We start from the raw sequence: 24,318 nt of genomic DNA, 5'->3' as shown, positions 1-24,318 counted from the left end.
GAGTCCCATCAGGATGAAATGACGATCGGGAAGGCAGTAGCACCGGATTCAGGAGCCCAGAGAGACAGAAGGGAGCTGAACGCGGAAGCTGAGTCAGCGGCAGTAGACCGCGAGGACGCAAGCGTCGAAGGTTTGGTTGCTGGGCAACCACTGAGTACTGCAGGAGCCGGCTTGCTGCGACCGGAGCAGAACGCAGAAGCCGCGAAGGTGAGCAAGGGGGCCGGAAAGAACATCGGCTACAATGACAATGCCACAGATCAGTTAGAAAAGCACAATAACATGCAGATGTTAGACGCCCTACTATCGGTGGAGATAGGGCCGCATAGCAAACCTATGCAGGGTGATGAACCGAGATGGGGTAGCACTCAGAGCCTAACGGAGCAGCAAGGGTTACAATCTGATCAGGACATTGGTAAAAACAGCCAAAATATAGATAGAAATACGAGGGGAGGCTCCACTGAATTCTTTTCAGTTTACGAGGGTTCAGATACTACAGATGTTAGTGAACAGGAATCTGAAGAGGAGGGGAGTTGCACTGAACAGACTTCTGATTCAGATACAAGTAAGGGCTCCAGGGAATTAGAGACTAAAAAGAAAAAGAGAGTTGGTGGTAAAAAAAGAAATGAAAGAGGATCAAGGAGTAGCATGAGCAAGAAATTATCATGGGACTATTCTGCTACCTCAGAGACCTATCAGGAGAATGTGCAGGAAGAAGGGGAAAAGGATGGGTGGCAGAAACCTCAAAGCGTAACTCTTGAAATGCTGTTTGGGACTCTGAAACAGATGCAGACTGAGGCAAGAGGGGAAAGTCGAAGAGCAAAAAGAGACACAAAAAAACTTCAAGCTTCATTAAGAAGAGTAAGTAGAAAGCAGGAAGAGGTGGAGGGGAGAGTTTCGCAAGTTGAGGAGAGGACAAGCAGGGTGGAAGACGAGGTGACAGAATGACAGACTTTCAAAGCGGATCAAGAGAAGGTGGTGGAAGACCTCCAATGGAAGCTAGAAAGTTTTGAAAATCGCCAAAGGAGAAACAATGTGAGACTTTTGGGACTGGAGGAAGGAAAGGAGGGGCAGGACCCCAGAGGATATGTGGTTAAGATCTTGGAAGAGGCTTTTCCAGAGTCAAAATGGCACTGGGATGTTGAAGTGCAGAGAGCCCATAGGTATCCGCTGTTCATTAAGAAAAACCGGGGGGGGGCATGAGAATGAGCGTCCAAGAGCAATGTTGGTTTTCCTAGGTAACTTTTTAGCAAGACAGGAAATAATTGATAAGGCTAGGCCTGATTCAAGAAAGACAGTTGACGGTAGTACTTTTTTCTCTAGGCCAGACTTCTGCCACGTTACCGTGGAAAGAAGGTGGAAGTTAAGACAGATGATAGGGCCCTTCCAAAAACAAGGAGCGGAAGCTTATTTGTTGTTCCCCTCAAGGTTGAAAGTAATCAGGAAAGGTTATACCAGAATGTTTATGTCTGAGGTAAAAGCAGCGGAATACTTAGCAGAAATCGCGGAACTTGACAAAGGAAAGGAGAGCAGAACCAGAACCAGAACTCCACTGAGGTCCCCTGTAAGATCCTCACCAAAGACCCCGTAAGATGGTAATATTAAGCAAATGTATTTAGCATTGCCGGACAGAGGTGAGAACAGGACAGGATAGGAGAGAGTAGCGATTCTGCAGACTACAGGGGCTACACATAGGCCAGGATTGGCCTATTTGCCTGTAGCAAGGGGGGGGGGGTTCTTGAAGGGAGGGGGGTAAGGGGGGGTGAGGGGAGGGTGGTGGGGGGGGAGACAAACAAGCTGGTTTTGGGCACAAACATGGTGAAGGTAAAAGAGTTAAAAAAGATGCTTGGAGTAAGGTATGCAATAGAAGACTCAGAAAAAATATGGGGAAGAAAACAAGGAAAATCACTAAATGTTCCTGGTATAGGTGTATACAAGAAGTAGGAAAAACTATGAATTATAATGACCTGTAGAATAGTTTCAATAAACATTTGCGGACTTAATGAGTTAAATATGAGGTTAAAAACTGCTTCTTTGTTAAAATCGCTAAAACCTGATTTAGTGTGCCTTCAGGAAACACACATTGAGGGTACCAAGGCTTATTTATTGGATCAACTGGGCTTCAATGTTTTAGCAAAAACCAATCAGAATACAAAGACGAGAGGGGTGGTGATTCTGGGCAAGAGACAGGATACACTGGTTAAGAGGAAACTGGAGGATCAATGGGGCAGATGGGTTATGGCAGAACTAGTGTTTAGGGGAGAAACTTTCACGCTTGTTTCGGTCTATGGTTCTACTGGAGATGATCCAGACATTTTTCAATTTCTAGACACGGAACTCGCGCAATGGCCAGAGCCCATAATCTTATGTGGTGATCTGAATATTCATGATGCAGATAGTAGTTTTTTAGATCCTGATAGGAAATATATGGGGAGAAAAAGAAGAACTTACAGAGCTTTAGCAGACATGGCAAGGAATAACTCGTTAGAAGATCCATGGTTAAATTGCCATCCGAACCTGGATGGGAGTACTTTCTTCTCAGCTCCTCATCAAACACTGGTTAGGCTGGACTATTTTTTAATCACGAGAGGTTTGATAGATAGTGCAAGGATAGTAAGAGAACCAAGGATCATATCAGATCACAGCCCGTTAGTGTTAACTGCAGTACTTGGGCAAAGGAGAATTAAAGAACTGAGGCAATGGACTTTTGACAGAATGCTCCTCCAGGATCAAACTTATAGGGAGAGAATGAGTGAATGGATTAAGGAATTTTGGGAGATCAATAGAGGTACTTCTACATCAGGGACTGTGTGGGATGCTTTTAAAGCCAGAATAAGAGGAGAAACTTTGAGTTATGTTATCAGTGCTCAAAGAAGGGAGAAGGAAAAAGCGGAGAGAGATAACAAACTAATTAGAGATGCAGAGGAAGAACTTATGAGGGCTATACACACACATTCTCCAATTGAACAGATATTATTGAAGATAGTCGCCCTCAAAGCAGAAGTTATGGATGGGATGGCAAAAAAGACCGTTGAGAAGTATGTAGCCAATAAAGAAAAGGCGTATGAACTTAGCGAAAGAGTTGGTCACATATTGGCTGTACGAGCTAGGCAAAGAGATGGGATGGCTGATATTAAAGAGATCAAAAACGGTCAGGGAGTTAAGGTTAAGGATGCTGAACAGATTAGAGAGGTTTTCAGACAGTTTTACACGGAGCTTTATATATCAGATGGGTATGAAAGAGAGGAGGACATAGGGGCATATTTGAGGGAGATAGAGCCTTCGGTACTGGCAGAGGCAGACAGAAAAGAGCTGGAAGAGAAATTTAAGGTGGATGAACTGGCTGAGGCTTTGAGGGAGTTGCCGTCCGGGAAGGCTGCTGGTCCGGACCAGATTCCGATAGAATTTTATAAAGTCTTCCAATCCTCCTTACTAGCAGAAATGTTTAATGTGATGTTGCTAGCGCAAATGGGTGAGTCTGTTCCACAATCCTGGGGAGGCGCAGATATTATTGTTATTCCAAAAAAGGGCAAACCCGTAGATGTTCCGGGCTCCTATCGACCCATTACTCTAATGAACGCTGATGTTAAGGTGTTCTCCAAAATCTTGGCAAAAAGGCTATCTAGGATAATTGAATCCTTGGTTATTTCTTCCCAGCATGGATTTATTCCAGGTAAGGGAACAACCCAACATACTAGGCAAGTAATCACGGCATTTGATGTAGCAAGCATCCTGGAAGACCCAATGGCAGCGGTGTTTCTCGATGCCGAAAAAGCATTCGATAGGGTCTCATGGAGATATCTATGGGATGCTTTGAGGTGGCACGGGATAGGACCAGGATTTATAAAGGCTCTGCAGACTTTATATATCAACCCGACGGCTAAGATAAGAGTCAATAGAGGTTACTCGGCAGCAGTTAATATCCAGAGAGGCACAAGGCAGGGCTGTCCCTCCTCTCCCCTGCTTTTCGCTCTATATCTTGACCCCTATATACGAAAGTTGGAAAGTAATCAGCAGATACCACCGTTAGTTCTCAATGGTTGTAGACTTAAATCATTAGCTTATGCGGATGACGTCGCCATCCTGACCGCAGAACCTACAGTTGCCATTAGGGCAATTGAAGTTGAAGCTGAGAGGTTTGGTCAGTTTTCAGGATACAGTTTGAACATCACTAAAACTCAGATAGTTAAAAATCAATGGGTAATTTGTAATGATGCTAGAGTGACGGATATGGCAACTTATCTAGGGGTGCAAATAACAGCAGAAATAGATAAGATTGTGGAAAAGAACATGGATCCCTTGATAGCACAAATGAAAAAAGATCTGGAAAAAATGAACAATCTACACCTGACATTAGTTGGCTGTACAAACATCATCAAAATGATGATTTTACCCAAATTTTTGTATGTGTTCAGGGCGGTACCTTTGTTGTTTGAAGCCAGTTGGTTTAATGGTATAGAGGCTATATGTAACAGGTTTATATGGGCACACGGCAAGACCCGGAGGGCTTATAGGCACATGACACTCCCCAGAGAAAAAGGGGGATGGGGTGCACCAGATTTTCGCTTATATTATATGGCTACTGTTCTGCAATATATTCAAGGTCTTATTGGAGGCAATATTGATGATGTAAGAATGCATAAGATGTCTACAGAGATTTATGCTGTCGCACTAGGGGTAAATGATCACAATTGTTTCTTAAAATTTACAGATTATAGCTACTTTAAGAGAACTAAGTTTAAAACTGTTAAGGCGGCAGTCACAGTGTGGAATGCATTCTTAAAGAAAGTCAAGGTGGGGAGGTACAATAGGTATGTCTCATTAATTAACAATAGGTCATTCCCTGAGGAAATTTTTGCAGATCATACAATGACAGAGTGGGCTTTAAGGGGGATTACGCAAATAGGAGATCTATTTTCACAGGATGGTTTTAAGCAATTTTCAGAGTTAAGAGACGCATACGACATACATAATAGGGGATTTTTCAAATATCTACAGGTTAGAAGTTTCCTTAAAAACAAAGTTGGAGGCCCAGCAGGTTTTAATAAAATAGAAATAATGGAGAAAATAAAGCTGATGGGGGATTGCTCTATCAAGTCCTTTTACGCAGCACTGGTGAAAGAAAAGCAAGATGATTTAGATAAATTCAGTAAGAAATGGGTGGACAAATTAGGAGTTGAAAGTAATTTGTTTTATGATTCTTTGAATTTAGGATGTACGATATTATGTGCTGCCCCGTTGCAGTCTCAGCATTATAAAACATTATATTTTTTGTACTTTACGCCTGCAATGATCGCAAAATGGGGGGGGATTACAGGAATTAACTGTCCCAGATGCAATGCGCTGGAAGCAGATAGCGTACATATTTTCGCAACATGTCCCCAATTACAAACATTGATTAAGGAGATTGAGGGGTTTTTGGCAAGATCACTGGGTATTGTGATATCCCTCACACCAGCTTGGATCATGTTAGGTGTGACTGAAGGGGAGCAGGATCAATATGCTGAATTTCTGTTTGTAATAATGGCTGTTTACAGACTAACAATTGCTAGGGCTTGGCTAGATAAAAACCCTCCGAAAATGCAATGCTGGCTGGCAAATACTCTGTATGCATACAATATAGAGGAAAAAATTTATGCACGAAAGGGGAGGAGTGGAAGACGACGGGGGAGAAGAATTTGGGAGCCACTATGCAAATGGAAAGAGGTGCAAAGAAGGAACAACTAGGTGTAGGGTTGGGAAGATGTTGTCTCTACTGTTATTGGTTTTTTTTTTTTTTTTTTTTTTTTTTTAGTTGAATGTATTATTGGTAGGGTAGTACTCAAGGATGGAGTTTAAACAATATAATGTATAAAGTATTGTAATGGATAAAATGTGATGCATGTAAAGCTCATAATACTTTGTTATGGTGAAGAAAAAAAAAAAATTTAAAAAAAAGAAAGCTTCTGTGTGTTGGTGAATTAGTGCCTGAGCAATCTTCCTTGTTACCAGCCAAGCAATCCCTTGTTCACACACTTTGTGTATTATTTTTTAAAGAAATATATTGAAGCTGTACTTACGTCCATGTTCGATTGCTCTTTGCTCTAAGCCTGGAGGCAATTTAGAATCATTTGAAATGTTTTCCAAGACTTTTCTTTCAAAAATGTCATTGGATAAGGATGCTTCCTTCAAACTTTTGTTCCTCTTCGAATTCCTTTCTAAAAAAATAAAGTATTTCATTTGAATATTTTCAAAAGAAAGTTGTGCAATAAGAACTCACAATGTATTAGAACATTAGAATGTTGAGCGCTACATTGAGGACAATAGAGTGCTCTTGGCTTCTAATGGCTGGTAGAAGCCAGGAGCATCGTCATTCCATGTTGCTGTGAACAAAGGCTTCACAGAGACAGAGGAGATTTCAACTGCCTTAGGGTCCTTGCAGCTTTTGTTTTACAAATTAGAGCAATCTGCCCTTTAGGGGCGAATGTCCTAATAGCCTTAAAGTCATCCGCAGCGGGCTCTACAACCATTAAGGACCTGCTTGACTGTTAAAGGCCTGAGAAGAAGGACCTTTATTGGCAGGTCGAGTCCGCTACAACGGGCTCTAAGGCTATATTAGCTGTCCTAGTGATCTGGTTATAATAATATTCTGTGAAAACTTGCATAGCAAAACTGTGATATTTTGGCCCTAGGTGCATTCCTACTGGAACAAACCGAGTTTATTTCTTGTATTCCTTCAAGCCTTTAAACCTGTTTGAGGGGCCAGGTCAAAGTTATACATCTGAGGTGGCCTTTTCAGATTCTCAACAAGACATACTGGATATGTTATCAAATTTCAGCAAATTCAGGGAATTCACCTTGGACGTCGGTTGGTCTGAGGATGCAAATCGCCCTATTTTGAAGATGTCTGAAAAATGAAAATAAGCATGAACTTGCCAAAGTGGCTAGACAACTTACAACGAAGATGTGATGGATCCATCTTTACAGACAGACCATCATCTGAATTAGAGAAAGTCAGAAAAAAAGAAAGGACATGTTACATGTGGGCATTTTCTTGTGGTTCTTAATCCAAGACTACAGCACCACATGCAGAAGGAGGGTAATCTATGCAATTGAGAGTTGTCTTAAGGTTGTCTCCCAAGCAAAGTAATGTATAGGAGGAGGTCACTTGGGCGTCTATGAATCGTGGCAAGAAAGGACATGTGGTAGGAGCATAAACTCTTTGCCATGATGAGCCTCAGGAAAAGAAGAACACTGATCACTTGTCAGGTAGGAAAGCGTAGCTGTTCCTTCCAAAATATCCCTAGAAATAGTGGTCTGCCGCTAGTAGATAACCTTCTTTCTTAGCATTTTTAGTCCGACTACAAGGGTCTCTATCATCTGACACAACAACAGATTGATACAGATTGATCTAGGAGCAATTGTACTTTTTATGGATAAGGCCTTTTCTACTGAGCATGGTAGAACAGTAATTCTAAAAGACAGCTAAAAGCTCTAAAAGCTCATCCCATGCAAACAAAGGATGGATCTGTTTTAGGCTCTGGACCACTGGCTGAACACACCATTCTAGTTCAATTGTTGGTTGGCCAGCATAAGTAGTTATGTACTTTTGTCTTTATTGTGCCCCATCATCATCCTGTGATTTTGGTAATTCCATGGATGACCACCATAATCCCTACATTGATTGGTCAACAACATCAATGATGCTGCCTTTTTAATGTATCCTTTTAAAAGTGCTTGAACTCAATGCAATACTGGAACTCAAATTATTTACCATCACTTACACCCAAGAAACAGACTTCTTAGGGTGTACCCTTATTGGTGAATGCAAAATATCACACATTTCGTGGTGTAGTTGGAGTTAACCTTAATGAAGCTAATAAGCACTATAACCAACACTTACTTTCCTAAGACAAATTCAATGTTTATGAATCATAGTAAAACTATGGAGGTCATTACAATGGCGGTGAACCAGCCACCGAGAGGCTGTAGGTGGCAGGTTCACCGCCATCGTGAGACCATTTTCCGCCCGCCATATTATGATGGCGGGCGATACCGTGGCGGTCGGAAACACCAACCGCCACGTATCCGACAGACTCATTGAGCCCGCCAGTGCTGCGGAGGCCCTAAGCATGTAATGCATACCGGCGGTGCCTAGTAGGCACCACAGGTCAGATTACAATACTGGCTCCCCACCAGCCTTTAGATGGCAGTTCACCCACCATGGAAAGGCTGGCAGGGATGGCCTTTGGGGGCTAGTTGCAGGACTCTCTTGTGCAGGGGCTTTTTCTCCATTGAGGTGGGTGCTGCTGCCAGCAGCACCCGCTGCAATAAAAATAATGTCTTTTGCGGCCGCCGTGGTGTCAGCCACATTGTAATTGCATATGCGGGACCGCGTCTTATATGAGGGCGGGCCCAAGCCCTGAGACGATGGCGGACGGACAGAAGTCCGTCTGCCATCGTAATCAGGCCCTTTGTTGGTTTCCCATATCATTAGTGTACACTTAGCACTCACCTTTGAAAATACTACAGAGAATCCCCTGAAGTCCAAGAGAGATGCACTGATGACATAAGAACATTCGCACTCCCATTAACCCTCCCCTCTTTAGTTTTGCTATTTGTTACCACTCTTGCACAAGCATAGTTATGTACTGGAGTTTTGGGAAGATTGCTTTCAGACTCTGTCGATCAAGAGCCACAAATCCTGACAATGGGGTCCTGCTACCGCTGCAAGTCTAGTCCTCGCCTACAGCCCTAAAAGGAAAGAACTTAGGTGGTTTTCGAGCAGACACCCCTCTTTTTCATCCTGTGCAGTCATTGGTGGGACCAACGCAAATACAATGCTCCTTATGTTGTAAATGCAGCCACATCTGCTCTGCAAACCGACAACAGAATAGGGGCTGAGAGTTGGAGCTCTTGATTTCTGACTTACACACAGGTGTCAGAGTAGTAAGCGTCCATACAACTATATGATCAACCATGTGGTAATCTTAATAGATGGAGGGCACAATGCTCTGCATGGTTAACTTCAGTGTTCATGTCAAAAGAGTGCTTGGACAAAAAATCGGCATAAATATCGGGAGACAGAAATATCGGAAATAAAGTATTGTTATACATAAATATCGTTGTTCAAGAATATCATTAACAATAATATAGTTTTTTGAGGGAAGTAATATCGTTTTAAATAGTATTTATGTTTTCAATCTCATTTTCAGTAATACAGTGGTTAAAAATATAGTTTTAAAATTATTTTAATGTATTTTAGTTGATATGTTAATTTTATGTTATTATTGTGAATATAAATGTTATTAATTTCTTTTAAAATAACCTGAAATTTTAAGTGATTTAGAATTCTGTTTTTAATTTTGAATAGTAATTTATCGTGTCGTAGAGGGGTGGTGCATAGGGTGGGAAGTTTATTAGGTAGTAGTTCATTATTAATTATTTAATACATTTTAATTAATTATATGATTGATATGTATTATATAAATTATGTAATACTGATTACTTTTGTTATAAGTTATTTGAGGGCTGTTAGAATTGTAGGGGTATACGTTGGGAAGTTAATAAGTGACAATTAATTAACAATTAAGTGTTAATTCATTATTTAATTGATTTTTTTCTATATAATTTAAGGGATACTTATTTATTTTAAATTATATCTTAGTGAACTCTGGGGGGCATCAGATGCACCCACGGTCACTGATTGTAAAAAAGATCTCGACTGGTGTATGACGAGGGAAAAGACAGTATACATGGTCCGCGGGCTGCCGCCGAAAATGGTCAAAGATCTGGGCCCCCTGGAATGAATACCGTGGCAGCATATGTACTCCTCCCCATACCTTTGATTGTGATGATCCCCCCTTCCTGTGATTTCCAATGCATTATCCTACTTTACCTGTTTGTATTTTGATTTCATTGTACTCCTATGATTGACTTAAGTGGAACTTTACCCATATGTCGACATTGTTTAATAAAAAGATTTATAAAAAAAAAATTATATCTTAGTTACGGATGCTAGGTTTGTAGGGGTATACGGCGGGAAGTTAACTAAGTAATAATGAATTAGCTATTAATTACCATTTGTAAATTTACTATTTAATTGAATTTTAAATATGTAAATTATGGAATACTTATTTATTTTAATTATATTTTAGTTGTGCAATGCTAGGTTTGAAGTGGTATAGGGTAGGAAGGTAATTAGTGAACAATTGAATAACAATGATTTATTAATAGATTATTATTAAATATGAATTATGTCAATTAGTTAATTGTTTTCAGTTTTTATATGCAAATATATGTGTGTGTTCATGGTAATTAATATTTTTTATATTAATTCATGGGTTTACTCATATATGTAATGTGTTTGAAGTGGAGTTTGTTCCCTATTTTTGCTTAGACTGCAGTATGAATAGTATTAATAACCCCTCCGAAGTCCAACAGTTTCCTTATTGTTTAACTGTTTGGAGTGGAAATAGTACATTTTACCCCTCTGAAAACCAACGCTTTCCCTACTGTTGCGTTCTTTAGAGTGGGAATAGTAAATGTAACCTCTCAAAGGCCAACAATTTCCCTACTGATGAACTGTTTGGAGTGGGAGTAGTACATTTAACCTCTCTACAGTCCAACACTTTCCCTACTGTTATTTAGACCAGAGTGGGAATGGTAAATCTCACCCCTTCAAAGTCCAACCCTTTACCTACTGTTGCTTAGATTGGAGTTGGAATAGTAAATTCAACCCCTCCGAAGCCCAACACTTTCCCTACTGTTACACAGACTGGAGAATATTACATTATTTATTTTTATTTTTACATTTACTTTAATGCCTATAGTATTTAAACATGTGAACTAATCATTTATTGTTTAAATGTATATACTTTTTCTTATAACGGGTGTTATCTGGAATGTGATGCCACTGGGCAGGTCTGTGCATTTCATGCACTTTAGGAACTTTACCCCACAAACGCAATGCCAACCACTTAGGGGCATATGCAAGTGTGAATTTCGGGGTAAAATGTGTCAGGACCGTGATGCATGTTTCTGTTAAATTACTCCCAATTAAGTAGACATACATCCCGCTTTTGTTTAAATGTGTGAAAACTAGCAATTTTGCTTTATTAGTTTATACGCGCCAGAGATGTTTAATTTACATGTATTTACATATGTTTAACACATTATAAGATGGCCACCACGCAGACTCACATATGTCTTGCACTGTCTACCTCAAAAGCCCTCTTTCTATGCACACGAGTATTACCTATGTATAGCACCATTTCACTTTCTCCGATGTGTGATCAAGAGACTGGTTCTCGAAACGTGTAACATTGGACAATAAACTCTGTTTTCCTGCACTGAGAGCGCGCTGTTATTTGGTTCGTGGGTGAGATAAGATTGTCGGCAGTGGCTCCACCGACGTTTAACGCGCCACCAGACTACGGGCAGATTTCCCTGGAGGAGCTGAGATGTCTCTACAAAGTCTACAGAGGGATACCCGCCGGCTGCCACATTTCATCGGAAAGAAAGAAAGAAGAAACCACCGCACATTTGCAGTTCGGGCCCAGGACAGCTGATCAGAGGTAAGCCCAACCCGAGGGGGTATTCTGGGGCTTGTGTAGACACACGCGCCAAACCCATCTGGGTACTATTTCGGTGGGGAGGGGCGACTCTGTAAGTTGTGAAAGGGCAAGAAACTGGTTATATAGGAGCCGGTATACTTGACTTTGGCTCATTACCGATGCCTGAGCCTGACGTACAGGGGGGGGCGATTAAAGGCACTGCAAGACTGATCGCATATCACATGCACGGTGGTATTTGCTTAAGTGGCCTAGTAGTGTGTGAAGAGACACCGGGAGAAGCAGATCACGGGACGCAGTATAACCAGGCAAACGTGATGAAAGTATAGGCGGCATCTGGAACTTCCAAAAGGAGGAGTTGCAGGAAATAAAGGAATTGTAGCAATATATCTACACGCATGTGTATATCACAAGGTGCTTGAAGCCTTCTACTGCACAACCCAGAGCCTGAAAAAAGTGCAATTTAAGCTGTACCTTGGAAAACTATATAGGGTTGTATGCAAGTGGGCCACAGGCGGTTCTGCAAAAACCATGAATGAAGAAGCACAGCGATGTACAGCTGCACAGACATTACTGGCGCGTGCCCCGAGGAATGAGCAACAGGTCGTACTGAGACAAGATACTGACACTACTCTAACCATGAAATTGACGAAATATGAGAAACTTATAAAATCGGAAACATCAAAGTGGTGGGAGGCAATCTCCCTCCAGGACTACGTGGATAAGAATATGTGCTGAGGGGATTGAGAATATATACATCTCCACCATATGAATCTCCTAACCGGCGGATGTTGGAGGAATGGTCGGAAAACTCGGCCAATAGCTCAAGAACTATGCTATGCATATTAGTGAAGTATGCATGGGAGGACAGGCAGACAATTCTCAAAGAAATAACGGAAGTTGAAGAGGAACTCAAAGCACATAGTGACCAAACAACCATAAAGAAATTCAAGGAGGAACTAAAAATAAGACTGCAACAATACGAGGAAGATATCAAACTCAGGAAGCAAAGGAAACTCCATTGTGATTGTATAGACTACGAAACTGGCCGCATATTGACTTACAGTAAAAAGTATGACCACTTGTACAATATTCAACTGCCCACATCAAGTGTACAACCTCAAGAAGTAAGGGATGCAGACACTAGGGCACATACAGTAGCCAGTGATTCTGACACTGACACCTCGACTAAAACCACAAGCACTACATCTGTGGTGGAGATTATCGCCAAGCGTGCTACTTTTTTGGACGAATTCCGGGTGCTAAAGAGGGGGCGGCAGTCGGGAAGAATGAGCCCTCCACAAACACCCCCCCAAAGGGGAAGAGGAAACCGTGGAAGAGGAAGAGGTCGAGGAAGAGGGAGGGGCACAGTAAACAAAGAAGAAAAAGACGGAACCAAAGATCAAAGAAAAAGAAAGTAAACAGAGCCGATGGGAACCAGATGTGGTGGCTACAAGAAAAGGAACCAACAATGAATGAAGACAATATGGTAAATAAGACTATTGTTAACCTCTCGAGTCGCCAACTCTCATTTCTAGAAAAGAAAACGTTATGCCTAGGCCTATCCTTTTGCCCAACAGAAATGTTTGACTACACAGAAAGCCGCATAGACATGTTTAAATTTGTGAGGAAAATCAAACTGACTAAGTGGCACACACTCAAGAACAGCCACATAAGAAGGGGTCTGGAAACTACAGACACTTACAGCCAACCTAATCTCACAATCAGAGACGCGAATTCCCTTCAGACAATGCAAGATCTTGTCCTGAATAATGATCATGATAATGAGAATGCAACAGGTGGTGCCCCAGATCTCTGGGACATTACCACGTACAAACCCGCCAACAATAAGTTTAGACCTAAATCAGTTTTTTATCCGATCCTCCCACATGACAATATCGACACCTTTCAGGAGGTGGTTACCCAAGCACTCCTAGAATGTAAACATCAACAGTCTAAGGGAAGGGGTAGAGAGTTCAACCTCACCATGAAACAAAAGATGATAATCACATCCCTTGCAAAATACACCAACCTGATAATCCGTCCTGCAGACAAGGGGGGGGGGGGACGTTGTATTACAGGACAGGGAAACCTATATGCATGAAGCATATAGACAACTTAACAACAAGACATTTTACTGCAAAAGCAATACCAGAACATATAATGAAAGAATTACAAAGACCTGGGGGAGACTGTCAGAGTGGCAACAGCAAGGCATAATTTCTTGGGAAGAATATCTGTGTCTAAAGAAAGACTACCCATAACTGCCCATAATATACTTCTTGCCAAAAATACACAAAGACTCTGTGCACCCCCGGGTAGGCCTATTGTATCGTCGATAGGCGGTGTCTTTGAAAATATATCAAAATACGTTGACCTCTTCCTTCAGGAATATGTGACCAGCCTCCCGTCCCACGTGAAGGATACCAAAGACTTTTGTGTAAAATTGAAAAAATTGCATGGAAGGATAACTACATGTTTCTAACGTTGGCTGTATGTTCACTTTACACCATCATAGAACATAAACATGGTATCAAAGCATGCACCAAATACCTAGAGGGGAGACACATAATGTACCTAGAACACACAAATATGCTCATAGAGATGATGGATATGTGCCTCCAGAACAACATTTTCATGTTCAACGGGGAGCTATTTAAACAAAGTACTGGTACTTCCATGGGTATGAGCTTTGCGCCAAGCTTCGTGAATCTGTTCCTGGGCAAATGGGAGGAAGAAATACAGAAGGACATCAGATATAGCGGCTACCTGCAAAAGGTTGTCAGGTGGCTACGCTATATAGACAACCTCTTTTTGATTTGGAGTGGTAGTGAAGCAGAAGCTATCGCATTCATTGAGCTCCTAAATCAAAACCACTATAACATTGTGTTAACCCATAACATCTGCAGGGAGGAGATTGAATTCCTAGATGTGAAGGTAGTAGCTACTGCAACCACCTTACAGACCAAGCTATATAGGAAAGACACAGCGGGCAACAGTCTCCTTCATGCTCTCAGCAGCCACCCAGAAACTCTGAAATGGAGTCTCCCTTATGGTGAGCTGCTGAGAGCGAGAAGGAACTGCAGTGATAACAGCTGGTACCTAGAAGAAGAAAAAAAAATCATGCTTCAGAACTTTAAGGAAAGGGGAACCCCAACTGGGTCCTGAACAGAGCAGTGTCAAAAATGAAAGAAATGACACATGAGAATACCCTTATAACTAAATCAGAAAACACCACAGAAGACGAGAATGTCACTAGAGCCATCCTGACATTTAATAGGGACTCACAAAAAGTGCAGAAAATTCTTAATGAGAACTGGAAAATACTCAAAAGTGACCCAGTCATAGGTAACCAAGTCAGTGAGAGACCCAGAATTACATATCGTAAAAGCAGGAGTCTGAGAGACATACTGGTTCATGCTGATATAACCAGCCACACGGATCGTAACCACCATAACCTAAAAGGGTTTTTTCCATGCGACCACTGTAAAGCCTGCAAATACAGCACAATGGTGAGAGAACTCAGTATCCCCCACAAGAAGGAGAAACACAGAACAACCCAATTCTTAACATGCAGTACCACGTATGTCATTTACGTTCTGGAGTCTACCTGTAACATGAGGTATGTGGGAAGTACCACATTACAAGCAAAAAAGAGGGTGCTCGAACGTCTTAGAGCGATAACCAACAAGGACCCTCAATACCCTGTGACAAGACACTTTGCCGAGTTCCATCTTTCAAACAGTAGCCTGCTGAAATACTTTGCTATAGAGCAGATACACATAGGAAACCGGGGATGCAACAGGGAACTCAATCTCAGGAAAAAGGAGTCTAAATGGATCCTCGATCTCGAGACTAAGCAGCCCAGGGGACACAATCAGGACAAAGAGATGGCAACACACTTAGTAGAAGAGTAGTCTGCATGACATCAGTACGACTTAACTTTCACATTTCATATGACATAGTTTTTGCTGATTTGGTTTTGTGTGTATTAATTGTACTTTTAATCTTGAATAGGGTACATTTGTACTGTCATTTTAATCTTCTGTCTTATCTTTCCTTGTAGGAGGTATGGGAAGGCCCTTGTAGAGTTCTAAGAGAAAGTCACACGCCACCCACCCTATCTTCACCGTCACAAAGGACATCACCTAGAAAGACTGATAAGGACTTATCTCACTTTTTATTTTTAGTACACTTTTTCACTGTAAAAGTACTGGTATTGTGTGCAACAGGAAGAGCCAGTATGGATGGACAAAAAAGCAGCCATATAATTAGCCCACGAGTACCCAGGCACTAGAAGCCACTTGGCGCTAGTATTGAAATACTGAATTTTAGGCACTCCGTTATCTGGAATGCGATGCCACTGGGCGGGTCTGTGCATTTCCTGCACTTGAGGAACTTTACCCCACAAACGCAATGCCAACCACTTAGGGGCATATTGCAAGTGTGAATTTCGGGGTGAAATGTGTGTCGGGACCATGATGCATGTTACTATTAAATTACTGCCAATTAAGTAGACATACATCCCGCTTTTGTTTAAATGTGCGAAGACTAGCAATTTTGCTTTATTAGTTTATACGCGCCAGGGATGTTTAATTACTTGTATTTACATATGTTTAACACATTATAAGATGGCCGCCACGCAGACTCACATATGTCTTGCACTGTCTACCTCAACAGCCCTCTTTCTATGCAAAAGAGTATTACCTATGTATAGCACCGTTTCACCTTCTCCAATGTGTGATCAAGAGACTGGTTCTCGAAACGCATAACATTGGACAATAAACTTTGTTTTCCTGCACTGAGAGTGTGCTGTTATTTGAAAATTTGAATCGTGGGTTAGATAGATATATATTTTCTGGTTGACTCACGTACTACGTGGGCCTCCATTCGGGACACCTGCTGTATTGTGGGCATGAACCGGCGAGTTATTTGGGTTTTATTTGGTAAGCCATGAAGGGTTCTGTTCGAGCTAGTATTTTATTTGTCAGTATTAAATTTGTGTACTGCGTATGTTTATTTACGTCACAAGTGGATTTTTTGCAACCATGCTCCAGTTTGGGATATATACATGCCTGTATTTTTGTATAATGTATATGGCATATCTTACAACCTCTGGATATATGTATAACAGTGTATCGCTAGTCCATCTATATGCATATAAGTTGTATTGGGACATTCCTTGCGTTCGTATTGCAAACTGCAGTCCATACGTTTGTGTTTACTACTTGAAGTGGATTTAAACTACTTGCAACATGCCGGTTATTCACGTGATCAAGCCACTGTGTGTGGTGAAACACATTGTGAATTAAACAACCTTTTTGCTACTCCTTACGTGTTGGTGCGTTGTTTCCTGAGAGCGTGATTACTTTGCAAACAAGGAAAGGACATAATATATATTTCAACAAAACATCCCCATTTGAAGATGCACTCGAAGAGCAGATGAGTCTTTAATATAAGCGACCGGTCTGCTGCTCTGAAACGCGTAAGGTAAAATATGCATGCATCTGAATGAAAACGCTGGTTTACTTATCTTAAAGAATCAGTAGAATTTATCTGCTATTTATTTTACACTATGTATTCACTAAGAAGTTTTCAATATTTAAAAACATTATATAATGTAAAATATATATTTTGATTAGTTATTTTACTATATATATATATATATATATATATATATATATATATATATATATATATATATATATATATATATATCCAACAGAAGGTGCCTTGATGCGGGAAGACGCCAACACGAAGGGATGACTAAAGCCATTTATTGCAGCGAAAACAGCAAGGCAGTCTAGAGTTGCATAACATCTTTGCGCGTTTCAGAGCACACCATGCTCCTTCATCAGAGGTAGAAAAACAACTGTTCTCCTCTTAGTTTGTAAACAGGTACGTAATCACATGAATTTATCGGATTCCCCACACCTGGGCGTTCCTCATAGCATGCTGGTCCTTGTAGTGCACTTCCATTCAGGCACAGAAATATTACTCAAGTGAGCGTGGTGAAACAGTCATTCTTTAAAAAAAAAACAAGTAATACCCCAATGGGCCTCCATGCTCCCAACGCTGTTTAAATGTCCATTCGCACCTTCGTACCCCTTTCATTGCTAAACAGTGTCAGCGTCGGGGCCCCACAGTAGTGGTGGCAACCTTCCTTGCGGCCAGGCATGCCACAAACAAATCCAACAGTAGGTGCCTTGATGCGGGAAGACGCCAACACGAAGGGATGACTAAAGCCATTTATTGCAGCGAAAACAGCGTGGCAGTCTAGAGTTCAATAACATCCTTACGCGTTTCAGAGCGCACCAAGCTCCTTCATCAGAGGAAGAAAAACACCTGTTCTCCGCTTAGTTTGTAAACAGTTACGTAATCACATGCATTTATCGGATTCCCCACACCTGGGCGTTCCTCATAGCATGCTGGTCCTTGTAGTGCACTTCCATTCAGGCACAGAAATATTACCCAAGTGAGCGCGGTGAAACAGTCATTCTTTAAAAAACAAGTAAAACCCCTATGGGCCTCCATGCTCCCAACGCTGTTTAAATGTCCATTCCCACCTTCGTACCCCTTTCATTGCTAAACAGTGTCAGCGTAGGGGCCCCACAGCAGTGGTGGCAACCTTCCCTGCGGCCAGGCATGCCGCAAACAAATCCAACAGTAGGTGCCTTGATGCGGGAAGACGCCAACACAAAGGGATGACTAAAGCCATTTATTGCAGCGAAAACAGCGTGGCAGTCTAGAGTTCAATAACATCCTTACGCGTTTCAGAGCGCACCAATCTCCTTCATCAGAGGAAGAAAAACAACTGTTCTCCGCTTAGTTTGTAAACAGGTATGTAATCACATGCATTTATCGGATTCCCGACACCTGGGCGTTCCTCATAGCATGCTGGTCCTTGTAGTGCACTTCCATTCAGGCACAGAAATATTACTCAAGTAAGCGCGGTGAAACAGTAATTCTTTAAAAAACAAGTAAAACCCCAATGGGCCTCCATGCTCCCAACGCTGTTTAAATGTCCATTCGTACCTTCGTACCCCTTTCATTGCTAAACAGTGTCAGCGTAGGGGCCCCACAGCAGTGGTGGCAACCTTCCCTGCGGCCAGGCATGCCGCAAACAAATTAAACTGTAGGTGTCTTGATGCGGGAAGACGCCAACACGAAGGGATGACTAAAGCCATTTATTGCAGCGAAAACAGCGTGGCAGTCTAGAGTTCAATAACATCCTTACGCGTGTCAGAGCGCACCAAGCTCCTTCATCAGAGGAAGTAAAACAACTGTTCTCCGCTTAGTTTGTAAACAGGTACGTAATCACATGCATTTATCGGATTCCCCACACTTGGGTGTTCCTCATAGCATGACCACGCTGACACTGTTTAGCAATGAAAGGGGTACGAAGGTGCGAATGGACATTTAAACAGCGTTGGGAGCATGGAGGTCCAGATGTGGGGAATCCGATAAATGCATGTCATTACGTACCTGCCCGGTTAGATAGTACAAGGGTTCCTCAAGAGTGGGGGGGACGGGGTTCACATGGGTGAGGAGGGTCGGGGAAAAAAGCATAAAATGTTCCTCATTTCCGATTTGGTTGTTGACAATCTTATTTCTATTTCTAAAGTATGGACAGGTATCGTATTTCAGATAGTGGTTAGGGGCTGTATGCCTACAAAACAGCCGAACTAGTAATATCAGCCATGAGTACCCTTAAGATTCTCTCCTGGAATATTAATGGCCTGCGCACCAAACCTAGATCAAATAGAATTTTACAATATTTACGGGATTCTGATGCGCAGGTCATTATACTTCAGAAGACACATCTAGTTGAGGCTGAGCTGCTTGATCTGGTAAAAAAAACAGATGGATAGATCTGTCTGTTTCTACCTTCCAAGCAATTACTACTAGAGGGGTCACTATTCTTTTTAAAAAACAATCACCACAAAACTCATAACGCAGAAGGTAGACTCCGCAGGCAGGTGGGTTATCGCCACCGTGGTTATAGGCGGCTCACGTTTAACTATAGCTAGATATTATGGGCCTAACCGGGATGATCCCTCTGCCTTAGAATCACTATGTTCCGAACTTTTGCACTTCTCAGAACCAGTCATAATAGCAGGGGATTTTAACATCGTACTTGATCCCTTGCTAGACAAGACCCCGTCTAGTCGACAACAAACGTTGTCTAAGTCCAGAGCTTTTTTACTTAAATCTATGTGTCAATACGGAATCATAGATATCTGGAGAGTAAGGGCGGGCCAGAAAACCGGTTTTTCTTTCCGACATTTTAAATACCACCATCGATCCAGGATCGATTTTTTTTTAATAAGTAGAGCTTTGCTCGATTCGGCAAAAAATGTCACCTACCTACCATCGCATCTGTCGGACCACTCCGCAGTCTCTTTAGATCTTGTCGGTGTGACTCAATTCCCGGCCAGGTCATGGTCTTTTGATCGGTCCCTTCTTACATCTTCAGACGATCTTATATGTATCAGAGCAGAAGCACAAGAATTTTTTCGAGTCAATATCAGCTCTGCGAGCTCTAGTACTGTATGGGACGCCTTTAAATGTTCTCTGCGAGGGGTTATTAAGAATAAAACTGTATTCCGTAGGAGGCAGTATACCCAAGAAGTTGCATCTATAGAGGCCAACCTGTCACTGATGCAAACAGAACTAGAGGCCTGCAGTAATGTTTCTAATCCCACTGCATTGGCTAAGCTGCTGGAACTTAAAGGGCAACTGGCCTCTGTGCTTAATCAGCGCATCCTCCAGAAATGGGAAGCTATCAAACTAGCCCATTTCGAATTTGGAGAAGGGGCAGGCAAACTACTAGCCTGGAAGTCCAGAACCGATCGGACTCGGAATAACATTGATTCCATAACAACCACCGTCGGGACCGTTTCTTCGGATTTAGAAATAAGATCGGCATTTAAAGATTTTTTCCAGAATATCTATCAGGAGGACAAGAATATCTCCCTCGAAAATATAAAGGAGTGGCTGAATTGTATTTCATTACCATCGCTATCCCCAGAACAAAGCGCATCTCTAGACAAGACGATCACGGAAGAAGAGGTGGTGCTTGCGATACAAAATAGCAAGGGGGGTAAGGCGGCGGGGCCTGATGGCCTGCCGGCCGAGATATATAAGCACCTTGCGGGTGAAATTGCTCCTTTCCTTGCTGTATTATTCAATCAAGTCCTGCAGGAGGGAGTTTTACCTCCTATTTCATGGAATAACGCATCCATCACACTTATCCTGAAACCAGGCAAGGTCACCACTGACTGCGGTTCATACCGCCCCATTTCAATTCTCAACGCTGATTATAAAATCTTTGCGTCCCTCTTGGCTAAGAGGCTGGGCCAGGTTGCTCCTGCAGTCCTACATTCCAACCAGAAGGGCTTTGTGAAGAGTCGCCAGCTCTTTGAGCTGACGTATGACCTTATAGGAGCAATCAACATGGCGACAAGTTCCTCTATGCCTTTGGCAATCCTCACGCTGGATGCCACCAAGGCCTTCGACAGGGTCAATTGGTTGTACCTGTCGGGGGCCTTGGAAAAATTCGGCGTGGGTCGGGCTTTCCGCAGAGCGGTGGAACTCCTATACCATAATCCATCTGCATCGGTCTTGGTTAACGGGGGGCTGTCCGAATCATTTACCATCACAAGGGGCACACGGCAGGGTTGCCCTTTATCCCCTCTGCTTTTCGATCTCTATATAGAGCCGTTTGCTCAAAAATTTCGGGAGGACGATAACATCAGGCCTTTTAAATACAGAGACTGGGAAAAAAGGGTGTCCCTGTCTGCAGACGACATTATGATCATGACGTCAGAGATCAGTACCGCATTCCCGGCAGCCATAAACCTAGCACTGGAATTTGGGTAAATCTCAGGGTACGAGGTAAATGCCTCTAAAACTGAAATTATGGCATGGAATAGCGATGTAACAGGTTTTAATGAGCAACTAAGTAGTAATTTGAGATATCTTGGTTTAAGAATCGTTAAAGATATCAACTTGATTGCTTCTACCAACTTTGCTATAGTTGCTAAAGATTGCCGGAAGTTAATGGGGTCTTGGGTACATCTCGCTCTGACAGTTCTGGGTCGTGCAAATCTAGTGAAAATGTCCATTTTACCTAAGTTGACTTTTATTTTTAATACCATACCACTTCATTTTGACACATCACTGATGGCGAAGATGCAGAGTGACATCTCTTCATTTAATTGGAAAAATAAAAGTGTAAGAATAGGTTGGAAGAAAATAAGGCATCGTAGGGAGAAAGGAGGTTTGGCCGGTCCTGACCTTCAGATATATGCGTTGGCCTTTCAGATGACACATGCACAAATGTTGCTAAAAATCCCATCAGACCAAGGCATATGGATGATGTTTACGGCATTACTACATGGTGAAGGAGTTGGGCAGTCGGGTTTTCTTTTTAAGTTTGGTGACCCTAAATTTTTCAAGAAGGTCAAATTGAAGGTGCTGCAGGGCCTAGCAAGAACTTGGTTCAATCTCAGAGCTGCAACCAAACTAGGATATTACTCGAACAGATCTCCTATATGGGATCTCCCTGCTGCTCCTGGTTGGGCAAACGATGTTCTGGTAATCCCACTAAAAGACGCCGGAATCTCAACATGGGGTGACTTGTTTGTGGAAGGGACCATGCTTTCCTGGGATCATCTAGCTAGCAAGGTGGGCCCTAACTTCTCCAGATTGAAGTATCTGCAAATTTCAAGCTGGGCCCAAGCGCAGTCAGCTAGAGCCCCCCGTCGTTACAATATGCCACTAGGTGGAGGCAGTCAACTGGAATCTTCTTTGCTTGATAAACCCTCAGTATCTAAGGAAGTTTCCCTGTGGTACAATTTAATCTTGGAAGAGATCGATGAGGAATTCCATCTCCCAGGCCTACTGTGGGGCTCCTTGATGCCTTCCCTGAACTTGAACGATCTATGGCTAATGTCCTGTAATGTCTTGTGGGACCTAGTCAAACCAGCCTGGCTCCGCAGGAACCACCTTTTTACCCTTCATAGGGCTTACTACTCCCCTCAGAGGTTGTCTAAATTTTCAACAGGGGACCCGGTGGCATGTGCCCGCTGTGGTCTAGTGGCGGCCTCTGATGTACACATGTTCTATGACTGCCCACACCTGACGTCTTTTTGGGATCTAATTAGCAACAAACTCACATCTTCCTTTGGTTTTACAGTGGTCATTGATCTTCGGCTAGTAATCTTCGGTGTAATAGATCAGAAGCGAAGTCCTGCCAAAAACCTCTTGTTTTACTCTATCTTGGTGGCCCGTAGAGAAATCTGCAAGCGATGGAAAGAGGCTTCTCCTCCTTCTTTACATGACTGGTGTACTTCAATGTTACAAATATCAAAATTAGATCTCGCCAGGGCTGGGAAACCAGAAAAAAGCACTTTTTGGCATCTACTTGATTGGTCTCACTAGTCGTGCTGTTTTTTTTTTTTTTCCCCAAGTCCGATGATTACGAAGCCATGATATACTCTCCCTGCTAAACAACTTCGCCTTTTTCTTTTGGTGTATTGGTGGATATAAGCAATGGTGGTAATTGGCTTATGGTTAGTATCTGTCTAATAAGTAACAAGGTGTCAGGATCGGCAGTGTGAAAGACATAGCTGTGGGGTCATGGCAGCGCCACATACCGTTTCTACCCTTACCAGTCTTTGACTGAGTCAGCATGTCAGTACCACTATATGCCTTTCTTCCCTGTTCAGAGGTTTGGCAGATTACAACCATGGTGGAGATGAGGTAAAAAAAAAAAATGATTACGTACCTGTTTACAAACTAAGCAGAGAACAGTTGTTTTTCTCTTCCTCTGATGAAGGAGCTTGGTGCGCTCTGAAATGCGTAAGGATGTTATTGAACTCTAGACTGCCCCGCTGTTTTCGCTGCAATAAATGGCTTTACTCATCCCTTCGTATTGGCGTCTTCCCGCATCAAGGCACCTACTGCTGGATTTGTTTGCGGCATGCCTGGCCGTAGGGAAGGTTGCCACCACTGCTGTGGGGCCCCTACGCTGACACTGTTTAGCAATGAAAGGGGTACGCAGGTGCGAATGGACATTTAAACAGCATTAGGAGCATGGAGGCACATTGGGGTTTTACTTGTTTTTTAAAGAATGACAGTTTCACCGCGCTCACTTGAGTAATATTTCTGTGCCTGAATGGAAGTGCACTACAAGGACCAGCATGCTATGAGGAACGCCCAGGTGTGGGGAATCCGATAAATGCATGTGATTACGTACCTGTTTACAAACAGAAAACAGTTGTTTTTCTTCCTCTGATGAAGGAGCTTGGTGCGCTCTGAAACGCGTAAGGATGTTATTGAACTCTAGACTGCCACGCTGTTTTCGGTGCAATAAATGGCTTTAGTCATCCCTTCGTGTTGGCGTCTTCCCGCATCAAGGTACCTACTGTTGGATATATATATATATGTTCATGTCTATTTCATGATGTTTTATTTTGATACGCCACGCATGGAATAATGCGATTGCCCATTTGTGGGCTTTACCACGCAATTTGCTACTTTGTGTTTTATATATATCACACACTACAAGATGGCCGCATTTGTCTCTTGCGAGGTGTAAGTCCCCTTGTTTATGTCCATGCCTGACTGGAAGTGGGAGTGATTATGTTTTGTTTAAATCAATGTCGGAAACGAACACAGTGCATCACACACTGACGAAGGCAGACCGCCGAAACTGAAGGTAATGGTTCAGCTCTTTATTTCACGAAGAGTGCCACGCTTTCCA

The 24,318-nt window shown here is 42.4% G+C and overlaps 1 protein-coding gene across 1 annotated transcript in view; it reads right to left on the bottom strand.

The window, feature by feature from the left end:
• Positions 1–24,318, bottom strand: part of LRRC63 (leucine rich repeat containing 63) — a 382,612-nt gene that overhangs the window by 308,900 nt on the left and 49,394 nt on the right. Inside the window, exon 3 of the mRNA XM_078656022.1 lies at positions 6,057–6,194. Within this exon, the coding sequence (XP_078512148.1) occupies positions 6,057–6,194 (138 nt within the window). The remainder of the gene's footprint in view (positions 1–6,056; positions 6,195–24,318) is intronic.

The sequence above is a fragment of the Lissotriton helveticus genome, chromosome 8 (assembly GCF_964261635.1).
Source record: "Lissotriton helveticus chromosome 8, aLisHel1.1, whole genome shotgun sequence".
NCBI lineage: Eukaryota > Metazoa > Chordata > Amphibia > Caudata > Salamandridae > Lissotriton > Lissotriton helveticus.
This window is presented reverse-complemented; position numbering and strand designations above follow the sequence as displayed.